We start from the raw sequence: 12514 nt of genomic DNA, 5'->3' as shown, positions 1-12514 counted from the left end.
GTCCTTTTTCCTCCCGCAGGGGCCTGACCGCCATAGGCCTAGTGCCATTGCAGTGCACCTTGGCCTGACTTGGGCTCCCAACAAGGTATTGCTGTAGAGAACCCTACCTACTTCATTGTCCTCATTACTACAAAACATTGACCCTGCTCTGTGCAGGGGCACCCTGCCCTCATACTGCACTGATGCTGAAGTGAGCAGGAAGGACAGCATTGGGGAGTAGGGGCCCCTTCCCCAAGCTCAGACTCCTAGGGCTCTTTGGGGCACACACTTACCTTTGGGCCTTCATCAGCTTTGGAAACCACAGCCCAAGGGCAGCTAGGGAGCGAGGTGGATGGAGCATATCCCAGAGTTAGGAGGACCTGAGTTCAAATGTGGCCTCAGACACTTACTAGCTGTGTGACCCTGGGCAAGTCACTTCACCTTGACTGCCTCAAAAAGAAAAAGAAAAGAAACCTCAGCCCTAGGAGAGCCTTGATTATTTCTTCTGGTTCCTTAGTTCCCAGAACCTAGCGTTGAAAGGAATCCTAGACATTATCCATACCCTCATTTAACGGGTGAAGAATCAGTGACCCAGGAATGTCTCATGGCCCCCAAGGCCATAACTGTCGAAGGTGGGAGTCCAAGTCATTCCAGGGCCCCAGAACAGTTATCTCTCACCCCCTTGTTCTTTTCTTCTTTGACTATATACCTGGCTCTTGGAGTCATATGATGTCATAGAATGGTCAGTGTACTGCCCCTCCTTGGCTGACGTCCCGCTAGGCTTCCAGACTTCCATGGGGGTGGTGCCACCTCAATGAGCTTTTTCAGAAGTCGTCCTTCCTGGAGCTCCTTGGGATCCCCAGCTCTGCTTTCTCAGACCAAGGAAAACAAGACTCCTTCTGTTTCCCCGTGCCTGTCCTTCTGGTGTCAGCAGTGACAGGAATTGGGGAGACTAGCATTTCTGGAGCATGTGGGGCACCCTCCTGACTGGAGACCCTCAGATTAGCTTGAGCTCTTGCCTAGCCTAGCTTGGCACCTGTCCTGTGTTCTGGACGGCTCTCGTGGCTGGCGCTCCTCGTCTTTGTGTCTGTCCTTGTCTCCGTCTCTCAGTCTTTGTGTCTGTCCCTGTCTCTTGGCACTTCATGACTGTAGCTGGCTGCAGCCTGATTCCCACCCCTGCGAGGAGCCAGCCAGTCGCTCGTGTCCTGGGCACACTGCAGCTTTCTAGTCAGCCTCGGCTCATCAGTGAGCCAGTGGCTCAGTGGACGGAGCCTGGGCCCTAGTCGGGAAGAGCTGACTTCAGTGTGCCCTTAGACACTCGGTCAGCTGAATCACTTAACCTCTGCTTACCTTAGTTTCCTCAGCTGTAAAATGGGAGTAATCACAGCATCGCCCTCCCCAGGGTTGTTGGGAAGAACAATGAGCAAATATTTGTAAAGTGCTTAGTGCAGAGCCTGACAGAGTGGGCCCGCGATGAGGGCTTGTTCCTCCCCCGCCCCTTTGTCTGGAAGTGTATGTTCTCAGAGCCCAGATCCATCTCAGTCTGGAAGGTTTTCTCAAATGCCTTCCTAAAATGTAGGTGAACCATATCCGCTCCATAGCCCCGTTCCCCTCACCTGATCATTTAATAGCCCTGTCAGAAAATGAAATGAGGTTGGTCTGGCAAGACCTGTCCTTGAGGGAGCCAGCCTGGCTCTTTATAATCACGACTTGCTTATTGAAATTTCCACTAGGCAGCCTTTTAATAAGATATTCTAGAGGTTTCCCAGAAATCCAGGTCAGGCTCTTTGGCCTCTGACTCACAGTTATTTTTTTCCTTCCTTTTTTAGAAAATTGGGCCCAGGGGCGGCCAGGTAGCACAGCAAGTAATAGCACCGGCTCCAGTGTTGAGAAGACCTGGAGATCGAATCCTGGGCTCACACACTTAGCACCCACCCAGAAACACCTGGCCGTGTAACCTTGAGCAAGTTACTTAACCCCAATTGCTTAGGGGTGGCCAGGTGGCTCAGCGAGTAAGAGTACCGGCTCCAGTGTTGGGACGACCGGGAGATCAAATCCCGGGCTCAGACACTCAGCACCACACCCAGAAATAACTGGACGTGTAACCTTGAGCAAGTTACTTAACCCTGATTGCTTAAAAAATATATATAAAAAAAAAAGAAAATTGGGCCCATATTCACCCTCCTGTCCTTCTGGCTGTAGCTCTTCCCTTCCCCCATCACCTTTCAGAGGCTGCTCAAAGTGAATCAACAGGTGAACCTGCCATTCATTAGTCATTAATCAATGGTATTTACTAGGCACCCACTTCTTGCCAGGCTCTGTGCTGGGCTGTGGGGATATGGAGATAAGAATCCAAGACTTCCAAGAACTCAGGGTTTTAACCAGGGGAGACCACTTGGATATCTATAGGTGCATACAGTGTGTGTGTGTGTGTGTGTGTGAATGTGTATTATACATATAAGCTAGGTTAGGGACAGAGGGGTCAGGACAGGCCTCCTGCAGAGTAGGAGCGTGACAGGGTCAGACTTATACTTTGGGAAGGTCAATTGGACATCTGAGTGGAGACTGGATTGGAGTGCAGAGAGACTTCGGGCAGGCAGAACCTGCTTCCCTGCCTCCTTTGCAGCTTTTGCAATGGTCCAGGCAGGAGGTGGTCAGGGCCTGCACTGAGGGGGTCAGAGGAGAGAAGGGGTGCATTGGAGAGATGTGGTAAAGGTGAAGTCAGCAGGGTAAGAGAGAGGAATCCAGACTGACTCTTGGGCCTCACAAAGATCCATCAGAGGATACACTCCATAGGAGTGATTAGATGGGTAGGAGGACAGGCAGGAGAAGAGTGAGCCCGGGGGACTTTGGGCTCCCCCTCTTTCCTCACTGGTGGGTGTAGGAGCCAGAGGTCAAGCTGCGGTATTCGGGAGACCTAGCTTCTAATCCTTCCTCTGATGTCTCTTAGCTTTGTCCCTCTCCTCCGTGAGTGTCGATTTCCTCATCCGCTCAATGCTGATGGTGGGATTTGTTGTGCCCACCTCCTGGTAGGATGGTTGGACTCAAGTGAGACGAAGGCCCGTGGGACACTTTGTAGCCCCTGGCACACTGTATCAATGTCTACAGGGGTCACTGGGATTCTTGCCTGTCAGGCCACGTCTGACCCCTTCTATATGTTCTGGAAGATTGACAAGCTTGACTGCATCCAAAGGAGGGAGACCAGGCTGGGGAAAGGCACTGAGGCCCGAAGAATTGAGGTTATTTAGCCTTCAGAAGGGAAGGCTCAGGGGGTCCTACTCTCTGTGTGTTCAAGGATTTGAGGGACTGTTGGGGGAAAAGGGATTAACATTCTTCTGCTTGGCCTCAGAGAGGCAGAAACAGGAGCTAAAAGGAAGCTGCAGGGGTGGCTAGGTGGTGCAGTGAATAGACCACCGGCCCTGGAGGCAGGAGGACCTGAGGTCAAATCCGGCCTCAGATACTTAACACTTACTAGCCATGTAACCTTGGGCAAGTCACTTAACCCCAATTGCCCTGCCTCCCCCCTCCAAAAAGGGGAAAAAAAAAAAAAAGGAAGCTGCAGAAAGACCAAGTGGGGCTTCTGATCAGGAAGTGCTTCCTAACAGTGAGAGCCATTCCAGAGCGGAAGGGGCCTCCTCAGCAGGTAGTGGGCTCTACAGTAGTCCTGGTCTACACTTGTTTATCCATTGTCAGTGAGAGTCTGCTGGGTGAGCAGCCTCACTCTACTGGGCCACCAGCCATCGTTCCTTGAGGCTGCTGGCTGTAGTTTGCCTGCTATGTCTCTTCAGGGAGCTGCTGTTCAGCCGTGAGGTTCTGGCCTGAGAATCCTGGGGCACCCTGGTGTTGAACTGAGGAAAGGCCAAAGGTAATGAGGGTGGCCTGGCTAGTTTCTACCCCCTCTGCCTGCCTGCACCAAACCAGGCCCTTCCCTGCAGGGTGGTCCCATTGGCTCTGTAGCCAAAGACTAAACAGTTCTCCTTCACTCCCCCCCGGCGACCCGTCTTTGCCCCCCTCCCGGGGGGCCGGCGGGGGGGGGGGGGGCTCCTGCAGTTTGTTGTGCTTGGCTGGGATGGCCTTGGCACCAGGCCTGGGAGGCTCCCTGCTGCTGGGCTGCCCATCAGGGGCTCAGGGCTGGCTCCCAGACTTGCAGGGAGCCACACTCCTTTGAGGAATGCTGGTGTGTGCTCTGGCTGGTGGCAGAGGGTTCCAGACACCCAGTGCTTGCCCCTGGCTTTTTTTGCACAGCCATGTTCTTGAAAGAACATCTCTAATCACTGTGTCAGTTGCTTTGTCCTCATGGGTCCCCCTGGGTAGTCTGACCTCTTCTGGCCCAAGACTGTCCAACAGCCTGTCCCTGCCCAATCAAATGGCCTGGTCTGTCTTCAGTCTCCTGTTCACCTGTCCTTAGCGTGCCTTCCTCCCCTTGCTCTACGCTCCCCCTCCCCCCCCCCCCCTCTCCAGCATCTCCCTGTCTGACCACCCCTGCTCCTCACCCTTCTGCTGACCTAAGCCTCGGTCCTGTGCCCTCTCCTGTTCTCCTCCACTCTGGCTGTCTCCTCTGGGGACCTCAGCAGCTCTGGGGATTCAGCCATCATCTCCATCCATCTGATCCATAGATCAGCCCTGACTTTTGTCCTGAGCACTAGTCCCGCATCACTGGTGACCTGGGGACATCTCAAACTTGTCACAAGGATCAAATGAGAAAATGTTTGTAAGACCCTTGAGCAGCACAGTGTCTGGCGCACAGCAGTCTCCTTATCAGTGCTTATTCCTTCCAATGAATGGCCCATGATTCATTTCAAAGCTTCCTGGCCCTCACTCCCAAGGCTGCTGCCATCCTTGCATTGCCCCAGAGCGGCTCCTTTAGCAGCCTTCATCCTCCTTGGCGACTCCTCTTGTCTCTGTTCTCTCTCCACTCCCAAGGCTGCCACCCAGCTGAGGCCCTCAGCCCTCGTCTCCTAGACTGGTCTGTCCTCCGTCCTCTTGCAGCAGCAGCAGAATCAGTGTTCTTAAAGCACAGACCTGATCCTGACACTCCTGCTCAGAACCTTCTGAGGCTCCCTTGTGTCTCTCAGACAACATGCCACTCCCTCAGTCGGGCCTTCAGGGCCCAGCCCCGCCCTTTCCACTCTGACATGGTGCTGCTATTGCTGGCACTCTCCTCCATGGGCGCCTGGTCCCGCCTCTGCCCTCCCTGTGCCTGGAGTCTAGAGCCCCCCTCACAAGTGCAGCTCAGCTGCCACATCCTCTGGGAGGTCCTTTGAGACCCTGCTCCTGCCCCTGACATTGTTCAAAGAGCTCTTGTAATGACTTTGTAGGTGCTCTGTGGACATTGTACATGGAGGGAGGCCATGGGGTGCTAGAAGGAGTGCTCAGTTCAAATCCCACTTCTGCATTTACTAGCTTTATGATCTGGGACCTCAGAGGGTCCTTCTAGCTCTAAGAGTGGGATGTGGGGTGTCCCCCTCCCCCTCGAAGCCTAGGATGCGGGGTGTCCCCCTTCCCCCTCTAGGTCTGGGATGCGGGGTGTGCCCCCTCCCCCTCTAGGTCTGGGATGCGGGGTGTGCCCCCTCCCCCTCTAGGTCTGGGATGCGGGGTGTGCCCCCTCCCCCTCTAGGTCTGGGATGCGGGGTGTGCCCCCTCCCCCTCTAGGTCTGGGATGCAGGAGTGTTGCTTCACTCCCTCTCATGGTAAGTTCCTTGAGGGCCGGGACTCTTTCATTTTACCTCTGTGTCCGCAGCACTTCCCATGGTGCCTGGTGTTCAACGGCTGCTCTTTCTATGGTGTTGCATGATCACATACCTCCCTGCTTATGGTCTGCTCATGTTTGCTGCCCTCCAGGGGCTCTGGCGGTCAGGGGAGGCCCTGGAGCTGAGAGTGAGAGGATGGGAAAGAGCACACTGAGCTGAGAGGAGGCAGAAGAAGAGTGAGGGCCTCTGGGAAGCAGGAATGGAGTCAGCTCGGGGGTGGCCAAGCACAGGCAGGGCTAAGTGTGAGCCAGAAATGGTATGTGGCCTGGTGTTCCCACATACCTACCTATAGGCCAGGCTGGGGGAGAGGCAGACGAGCCCAGGCCTGAGGCCTGCCCAGTGAGTAGCTGCCCTCAGAAAGCCTCTGGGGAGCAGGAAGGCAGCAGGATGGAGCTGGCTGGCTTTCAGCATGCCAGACCAGGGGTCAGGAAACCTCTGTGGGATTGGCTATTAGCCAGGCACCATGCTAAATCTTGGAGACATTCCTGTCCTCAGAGAGCTGGCATTCTACTGGGGAGGATGGATCTCCCTGCCGTGGCTATCTTCATTCAAGTCACTGCTATAGATGTTGGACATCACAGAGCCCTGTGGCCTAGCCTTTGAGCCCTCCCCCTCCTGGGGGAATTTGCCCATTGCTTTTCCTGGTGGGGTAGAGCTGGTTAGCCATTTCCAGTTCTATGGCACTGCTTTCAGTTCCATCCCAGACTGATCCCCAGATTGATCCCCATCCTCAGTGGTTCACTTCTCACTGACCCCAATTTGTCTAAGCTGTGCCCTCCCCCTCCCAAAGCTGCCCTAAGGGACTGCTGCAGTCGGGGGAGTGACACCAGGTAGAGCGGTCCTGGTTCTTCCAACCTGAGCCTCCCTAATCCTGGGAGCTGCCCTTGGCCAGGAAATGCCAGCTCATGGGTTGATCATGGTTTAAGACATAACAGGGACTCTCCTTATGGCAGCTGGAAATTAGTTCAAATGATTTCATTCCCTTTTTATACATGTCGAAACTGAGAATTAGAGGAGTTAAGTAATTTGCCCCAGGTCACTGTATGCCCAGCTTCTCAGAGATAAATTCCCCCCTCACTCTGTGAGTACCAGCTTTTCCTCATGGCGGCCTCCTTTCAGGCATCAGTGATGCCCTTTTTTTGTCCCCCCACTCCAGTCCATTTCTTCAGCTTCCTCTATGTAGGGGAGGAACAGCTGTTCCCCCCTCACCATCCTTCCCTTTGGCACCAGTGGCCACCTGCCTCCCTCTTCACAGTGCCCCACCCAGAGTTGTGGTCTCCCCAGATGCCCAAGACTGGCTTTGTGAGTCTGTCCTGAGTAATATCCTGAGTGATTTAGATCATGATCCTCACCTGTGTCTTGCTACCTCTGGCCCCTCAGTTTTCCCACAGAGCCTCCTCAACAGAGCTTGACTGCCCAGCCACTGTGATCCACACAGGGCCAGAAGAAGGGGCATGGGCTTCCTGTTGTCAGCCAGAGGTGGCACCAGAGACCATCCCACACCCATTAGTGCTGATTAGAGAATCTCAGGTCTCCAGTGGGTCTCAGGGACACCTTGTTTGGCTGGTCTATGCTCAGGAATCTTCTGGAAGGCATTCCCAGCAGGCAGGTGGTCTCTCCTTGCATACTTCCAGGGACAGAGACCTTACCACCAGTTGGAACAGCCCCCCTCCATTCTGAGATTACTGTCATTGTTGGGAAGTCTACCCTGATATCCTGTCTCACCTGCCCTCCAGGGGGGTAGAGCATGTCTGAGCCTTCTCCTCAGATCCTGTCTGCCATGACAGTGACCAGCAGGTACTTCTGATACCTGTTGTTTCTGCCCAGAGGGTCGCTGAACTGAGGCCTCTTCCAAGGAACCTGGACTGAGCTTGGGACCCCTTGTTGGCCAGCTCTGATGCCAGGAAGGTTTTTCCTGGGCTTGCCATCCTGGCTGCACCCTGGGTCCCTGGCCAGCCTGTTATGGGAAATGAAGTCTTGAGAGGGATCCCTGGAGCCCAGATGTAGAGCACATAAGAAGCCCTGCCAAGCCGTGAGTGACTTCTGAGGCAGTTTCAGTGGGGGAGATGGGTAAAGAGCCCATGAAGACCTGTAGACAGTGGGGATTTGAGGAGCTCTGCAGGGGAGGATGAGGAAAAGGAAGGCCTCCAGAGAGCTGTAGAGGCTCTAGGTGACCCTTCTGTCTCCTTTTGGGAACCACATACCTGTGCTTGGCTATCACATGACCCCCTGGTTTGTCTACGAGGAAAGGTTTGGTCACACTGAGGATGGGGGTGGGGTGGGGTGTCTTGTCTGATCTGTCCCCATGATTTCAGGGGTGTCAGGAGAGACCTTGCTTGCCCAGAGTCACAATGTGACAGAGTGGGGACTTCAGCTGCCTCTCCCTGGCTCTTAGACTGGCCTTTTGAGTTTCTCTGTCCCTAGATGAGCTCTAAGGCCAAGTGCAGCCTCTTTCCCAGACCCCCATAATTGAATTGTCTGACCTCAGCATTGGCCCTCACCAGCAATAGATCAAAGTTCTTTGTAAAGGGGGTCCCTGGCATCTCCCTCTTAAGAGCTGGCCACATGTGGCCTTCCTTTCTTGGAGATCCTTCTGACAGGCTTCAGCAACATAGAATCTGAATGCTGGAAGGGGGCACCCAAATGGTTCTCTCTTCCAGCCCAAGAAATCTTTGGCAGAGTTGGACTCAGATCTGTGTGACCCCCCGGCGAACTCCCGGGCCTCAGTTTCCTTCTCTGTAAAATGAGGCCACTAGCCTTGATGTATTCTGTGGTCCTTTCCAGTGATGCTGGTTTCTCTGGCCCCCAGGAGGTGGAGGGGAGGAGGGAAGGAGGAGAGGCCTCCAGGCACTGAGGTCTTGGCAGCTGAAGCTTCTGTGTAATATCAGTTAGGCAGGATGGGGATGGGAGGTGAGGGAAGGGGAGGCCACACTGAAGCTGCTGAAAAGTGACAGTCTGCAGGAACACTTGTGCGGGAGCCAGAGGTTTCTACCCGTGGGAACTTGATCCTCACAAATGGGAGAAGTCAGCCGCCCTCTGCCTTGTCCTTCTCCACCAGGAGACAATCTCCAGGCTGCCAAGGACTGAAGAGGAAAGGGTAAATGGATGTTGAGAACCTCCCCAATGGAGGGCTGGAGAGAGTGCCTGGTGCCCAGGAAGGCTGAGTCACCCGGCCTAGGGCTGGCAGGCTGCAGTATTATCGTTTTCTCCATCACTTTAAGTCAAGACAATTAACAAAACATATCAGGCCCTGGTCTGTAGGTTTGCTGATTTCTGAGGTGTCAATGTTCACACTGAACATTTAACTATCATCTCCTTCAGTCTGACTCTAGCACACCCCTGATTAATTGGCAGACTTTGATTCCGAGCTCCTTGTGTGCCTGGTGGCGCTGTGTGCTGAACTTTGGGGAAGTCACAAAGTAAAGCAAAAATAGTTTCTGCCTTCATGATGCTCACGGTCTAACAAGGGAGATGGGAGTCAGACAGACTATGAAGCACATACGAGCTGGGCTCCGGAGTAAAACACTGACCTCAGGCAGTTCAGCCTTTCAGAACTCTGCCCTGTGCTACCTGCCCACTGGAGGCCGGGAGCCCCGAGAAATGTGGCACCGTCAGGCAGGAGCAAAATAAGACACATCATAGGAATTTGGGCAATACTGGGGGAAGGAAGGGAGAGGATGTGGGCTCCATTGTCCATGGACAGTGGAGAGAAGTCTCTGTACCAAGTCGGGGATCAGCATTTGCTCAAAGACTGCCAATGAGAGAGAGCCTACCATTCCTGAAGGAATCCCTTCCTCCCTGGGGCAGCCCTTGGTGCTAAGAAACTTTCCTGACAATGCAGCCTAAACCTGCCTCTTTGAAGCTCCACCCTCCCTCTGTCCTTGGGGGCCAAGCAGAACAAGACTGATCCTCTCTTCCATAAGATGGTCCGTTATATACTTGAACACCTCTCATGTCTCCCCTGGGGGTGGGAGTAGAGCCTTCTCTAGGCTCAGCATGCCCAGTTCCTTCAGCTGATCTTCAGGTCCTTCACTGGCCTGATTTCTTTCCTCTGCATGATCTCCATCTAGTCAATGCATTTCTTAAAATGTGCATGAGATATTGGTTGAGGCCTATCTAGGCCAGAGGACATCACCTCCCTATACCTGGAAGCTCTGCCCAAGGGGATGTTTTCTGGCTGACTTTAATTGAGCTTTGGTCCACTCAGACCCCTAGATCTCTTTCAGACAAATCATTGCCTGACCATCCTGTGCTTGCGAATTACAGCTGTATGACTTACTAGTGCACTTCACCTAGTTGGGTGGGTGCTTGGTGAGGTGATGGGCCTACCCTCTCGTGGTAGTTCTTCTAAGTTGGGCTCTAGGATGGTGGGCTAGACTGACCAGACTTCTTTGCCCTTTGGACTGGGGACTGTTATATGGTCTCAAGCCTTTGTGACGCTTTCTTTTTTTGCTTTGTTTTTCAGAGTATGATCGATTGGGTTTTCTCCTGAAATTGGACTCAAAATTGTGAGTAACTCAAGGTGGGAGGGTTTGTCACAGTGGGATATGAGGGATGAGGTTTTCAGTATCTCAGGGTCCTGTCTTTGGCCTTGTGGAGGAGGGAGGGGGAGACTGGAGGCCTCAGCAAACATCTGTTCCCCATGTTGGGTCCTCAGGGCCCAGGGAGGAAGCACAGGGTACCTGGCAATATTGTGCCATGGCACAATACCACCAGGATTGCTGCTTACAGAGTCTTACTGACACAGAGACTCCAGCTTCTCCCAGCTCTCTCCTCTGCTCTGTTCCTCCCACTGATGCCTTCAGCCAGGCCTTCTTTATCTGCCGTAGTTACAGTGGAGAGGCAGTACAGGGAAAAAGGCTACTGGACTTGGAATTTTAGCACTTGGGCTCAAATCCCAGCTCTGCCACTTACAACTTGTGGGGGGAATGGAGAATGGACTAGATGGCCTGATCTGTGGTCTCCTGAATAGCCTCACTGCATTTCTTCCCTGCTCCAATCGGTCTTTCATACCACTGCCAGACTGATTTTCCTGATGCTTGGTGCCTATTAGTAGCACTCCCCCTTCCCTCCCCACCCCAAGTCTCTGGGTGAGTCATCCAGATTCAAAATACTTTGTGTGTCCTCATCTCTTAAAACTGTAGTTCACAAGCCCCCACCAGTGTGTTTTCCTTTTCTAGTCATCTAGAAGTCATCTAGACCTGAGTCCCAACTTCCTCCTTGAGTGCCATTCCCCCAAATGCACAGGGAACCAAACTGTGTCAGAAGGAGTCCCAGCTGTGGGGATTGAGTTCATTAGTCACTGAAGAGTCACTGGCTGGATGCAGGGAAGCTTCTAGACACAACTAAGGATGGTGACAGCCACTTTTGACACAAAAGTGGGTTTTTTCCTGCCCCACTTTCCCCATATCTGTGCTTCGCTCTCCCCCTTCCCAGGAGGCCAGGAATGCCCTTTCTCCTCCCCAGGTTCTTATTTCTCCCCATCCTTTCAAGCCCAGCTCTCTTCTGGTGCCTTCTTCTCCAGGAAGTTTGCCTTCCCTTGCACCCCTTCCCCACAGGAGCACCTCTTGAATGCTGGCTGGCTGTCATCTTATGTTTTCTAGCTGTGTGAGTTTGTGCAGCTCTTGGGCCTGGCTCTCTGCAGCTGGATTGCAGGCTCTTTGAGGGCAGGCCCTCAGAATCACAGCAGGCACTTAATGTATGTCATGTTGCTGTCAGTAGGGGCTGGACAGGAGAGAGCCCAGAAGACACTGGGACCAGAGTGTGGGAGCTCTCTAGTCTGGGCTTGGCCTTACCTGAACCCCTTCCCTCCTCATCATCCATGAGGACCTTTTGCTCCTGCTTCTTTCTATCTCTCACTTTTAGGCCCGACTTGCCAAGCCTGACCCTAGGGTACTCTCTGCCTCCCTCCTTGTGCATACCCCAGACCTAGAGTTTGGTCATTAGCTCCAGACCAGTTTTCATCTTCCACAAGGACTAACATCAGCCCTGAGGTCAAGTCCCCTAGGCCTTAAATAGTGTAGGAGAATTGGGAGAAGATACATTAAGTCAAGGATTCAATTGACCAAGTATTTCCCAAGTTCCTCCTGTATGCCCAGTCATTCCTACATCCAGAGGAGGGCATATGAATATTAAAAAGAAAAATAGCTTCTGTTCTCAGGGAGTTTACACTCTACTCGGGAAATAGGATGCAAACAGATAAATGAGCATATTTGGGGAGAAAACCAGCACCAGCTAGGGATAATCCCCTTGGGAGTGATGCTGGATCTGAGCCTTGAAGGAAACAAATCTTTGTGGGTTTTTTTTTAAAGGAAAAGAGATCAATAATTTTATTGATAACAAAAGCCAAAGGAGAAATCAATCCAAATTACTGCTCAGAACATACCTGTGCCATCATTACAGATAACCTTCAATCACCGTTTCCCTAATTCTACCTTTCCCTCCCCCACCTATTGAGAAGGCAAGAAAAACAAAATGGGTCCCACGCACGCATGTAGGCTGCGGCTGCTGTGTGTCCCCTCCCGAAGTGTGTCCCTGTACTCTGAGGCCCTCCGCTCTCTGACTGGAGGCAGACAGGATGTTTCATGAGGAGTCTTCTGGAGCCACGCTCAGTCCTTGTGCTGATCAGAGCTCTTAGGTCTTTCAGAGCTGCTTATGTTTGTAACAATGTTATTGTGTAAACTCTTCTCTTGGTTCTACTCATTTTCCTCTGCCTCAGTTCATACAAGTCTTCCCACATTTCTCTGAAACCATCCCCTGGAACTTTGTTGGGCACTAGAAAGTCA

The 12514-nt window shown here is 52.9% G+C and overlaps 1 protein-coding gene across 7 annotated transcripts in view; it reads left to right on the top strand.

Moving 5' to 3' along the window:
• Positions 1-12514, top strand: part of LOC138165431 (CMP-N-acetylneuraminate-beta-1,4-galactoside alpha-2,3-sialyltransferase) — a 144535-nt gene that overhangs the window by 54986 nt on the left and 77035 nt on the right. For all 7 annotated transcript variants that reach the window (XM_069093779.1, XM_069093778.1, XM_069093776.1 and 4 more), the window contains one exon: positions 10195-10237. In XM_069093779.1, the coding sequence (XP_068949880.1) occupies positions 10195-10237 (43 nt within the window). The remainder of the gene's footprint in view (positions 1-10194; positions 10238-12514) is intronic.

This window comes from Petaurus breviceps, unplaced genomic scaffold (assembly GCF_028583685.1).
Source record: "Petaurus breviceps papuanus isolate PSGF00001 unplaced genomic scaffold, PetGlider_PUasm1.0 208, whole genome shotgun sequence".
Lineage (NCBI taxonomy): Eukaryota > Metazoa > Chordata > Mammalia > Diprotodontia > Petauridae > Petaurus > Petaurus breviceps.
This window is presented reverse-complemented; position numbering and strand designations above follow the sequence as displayed.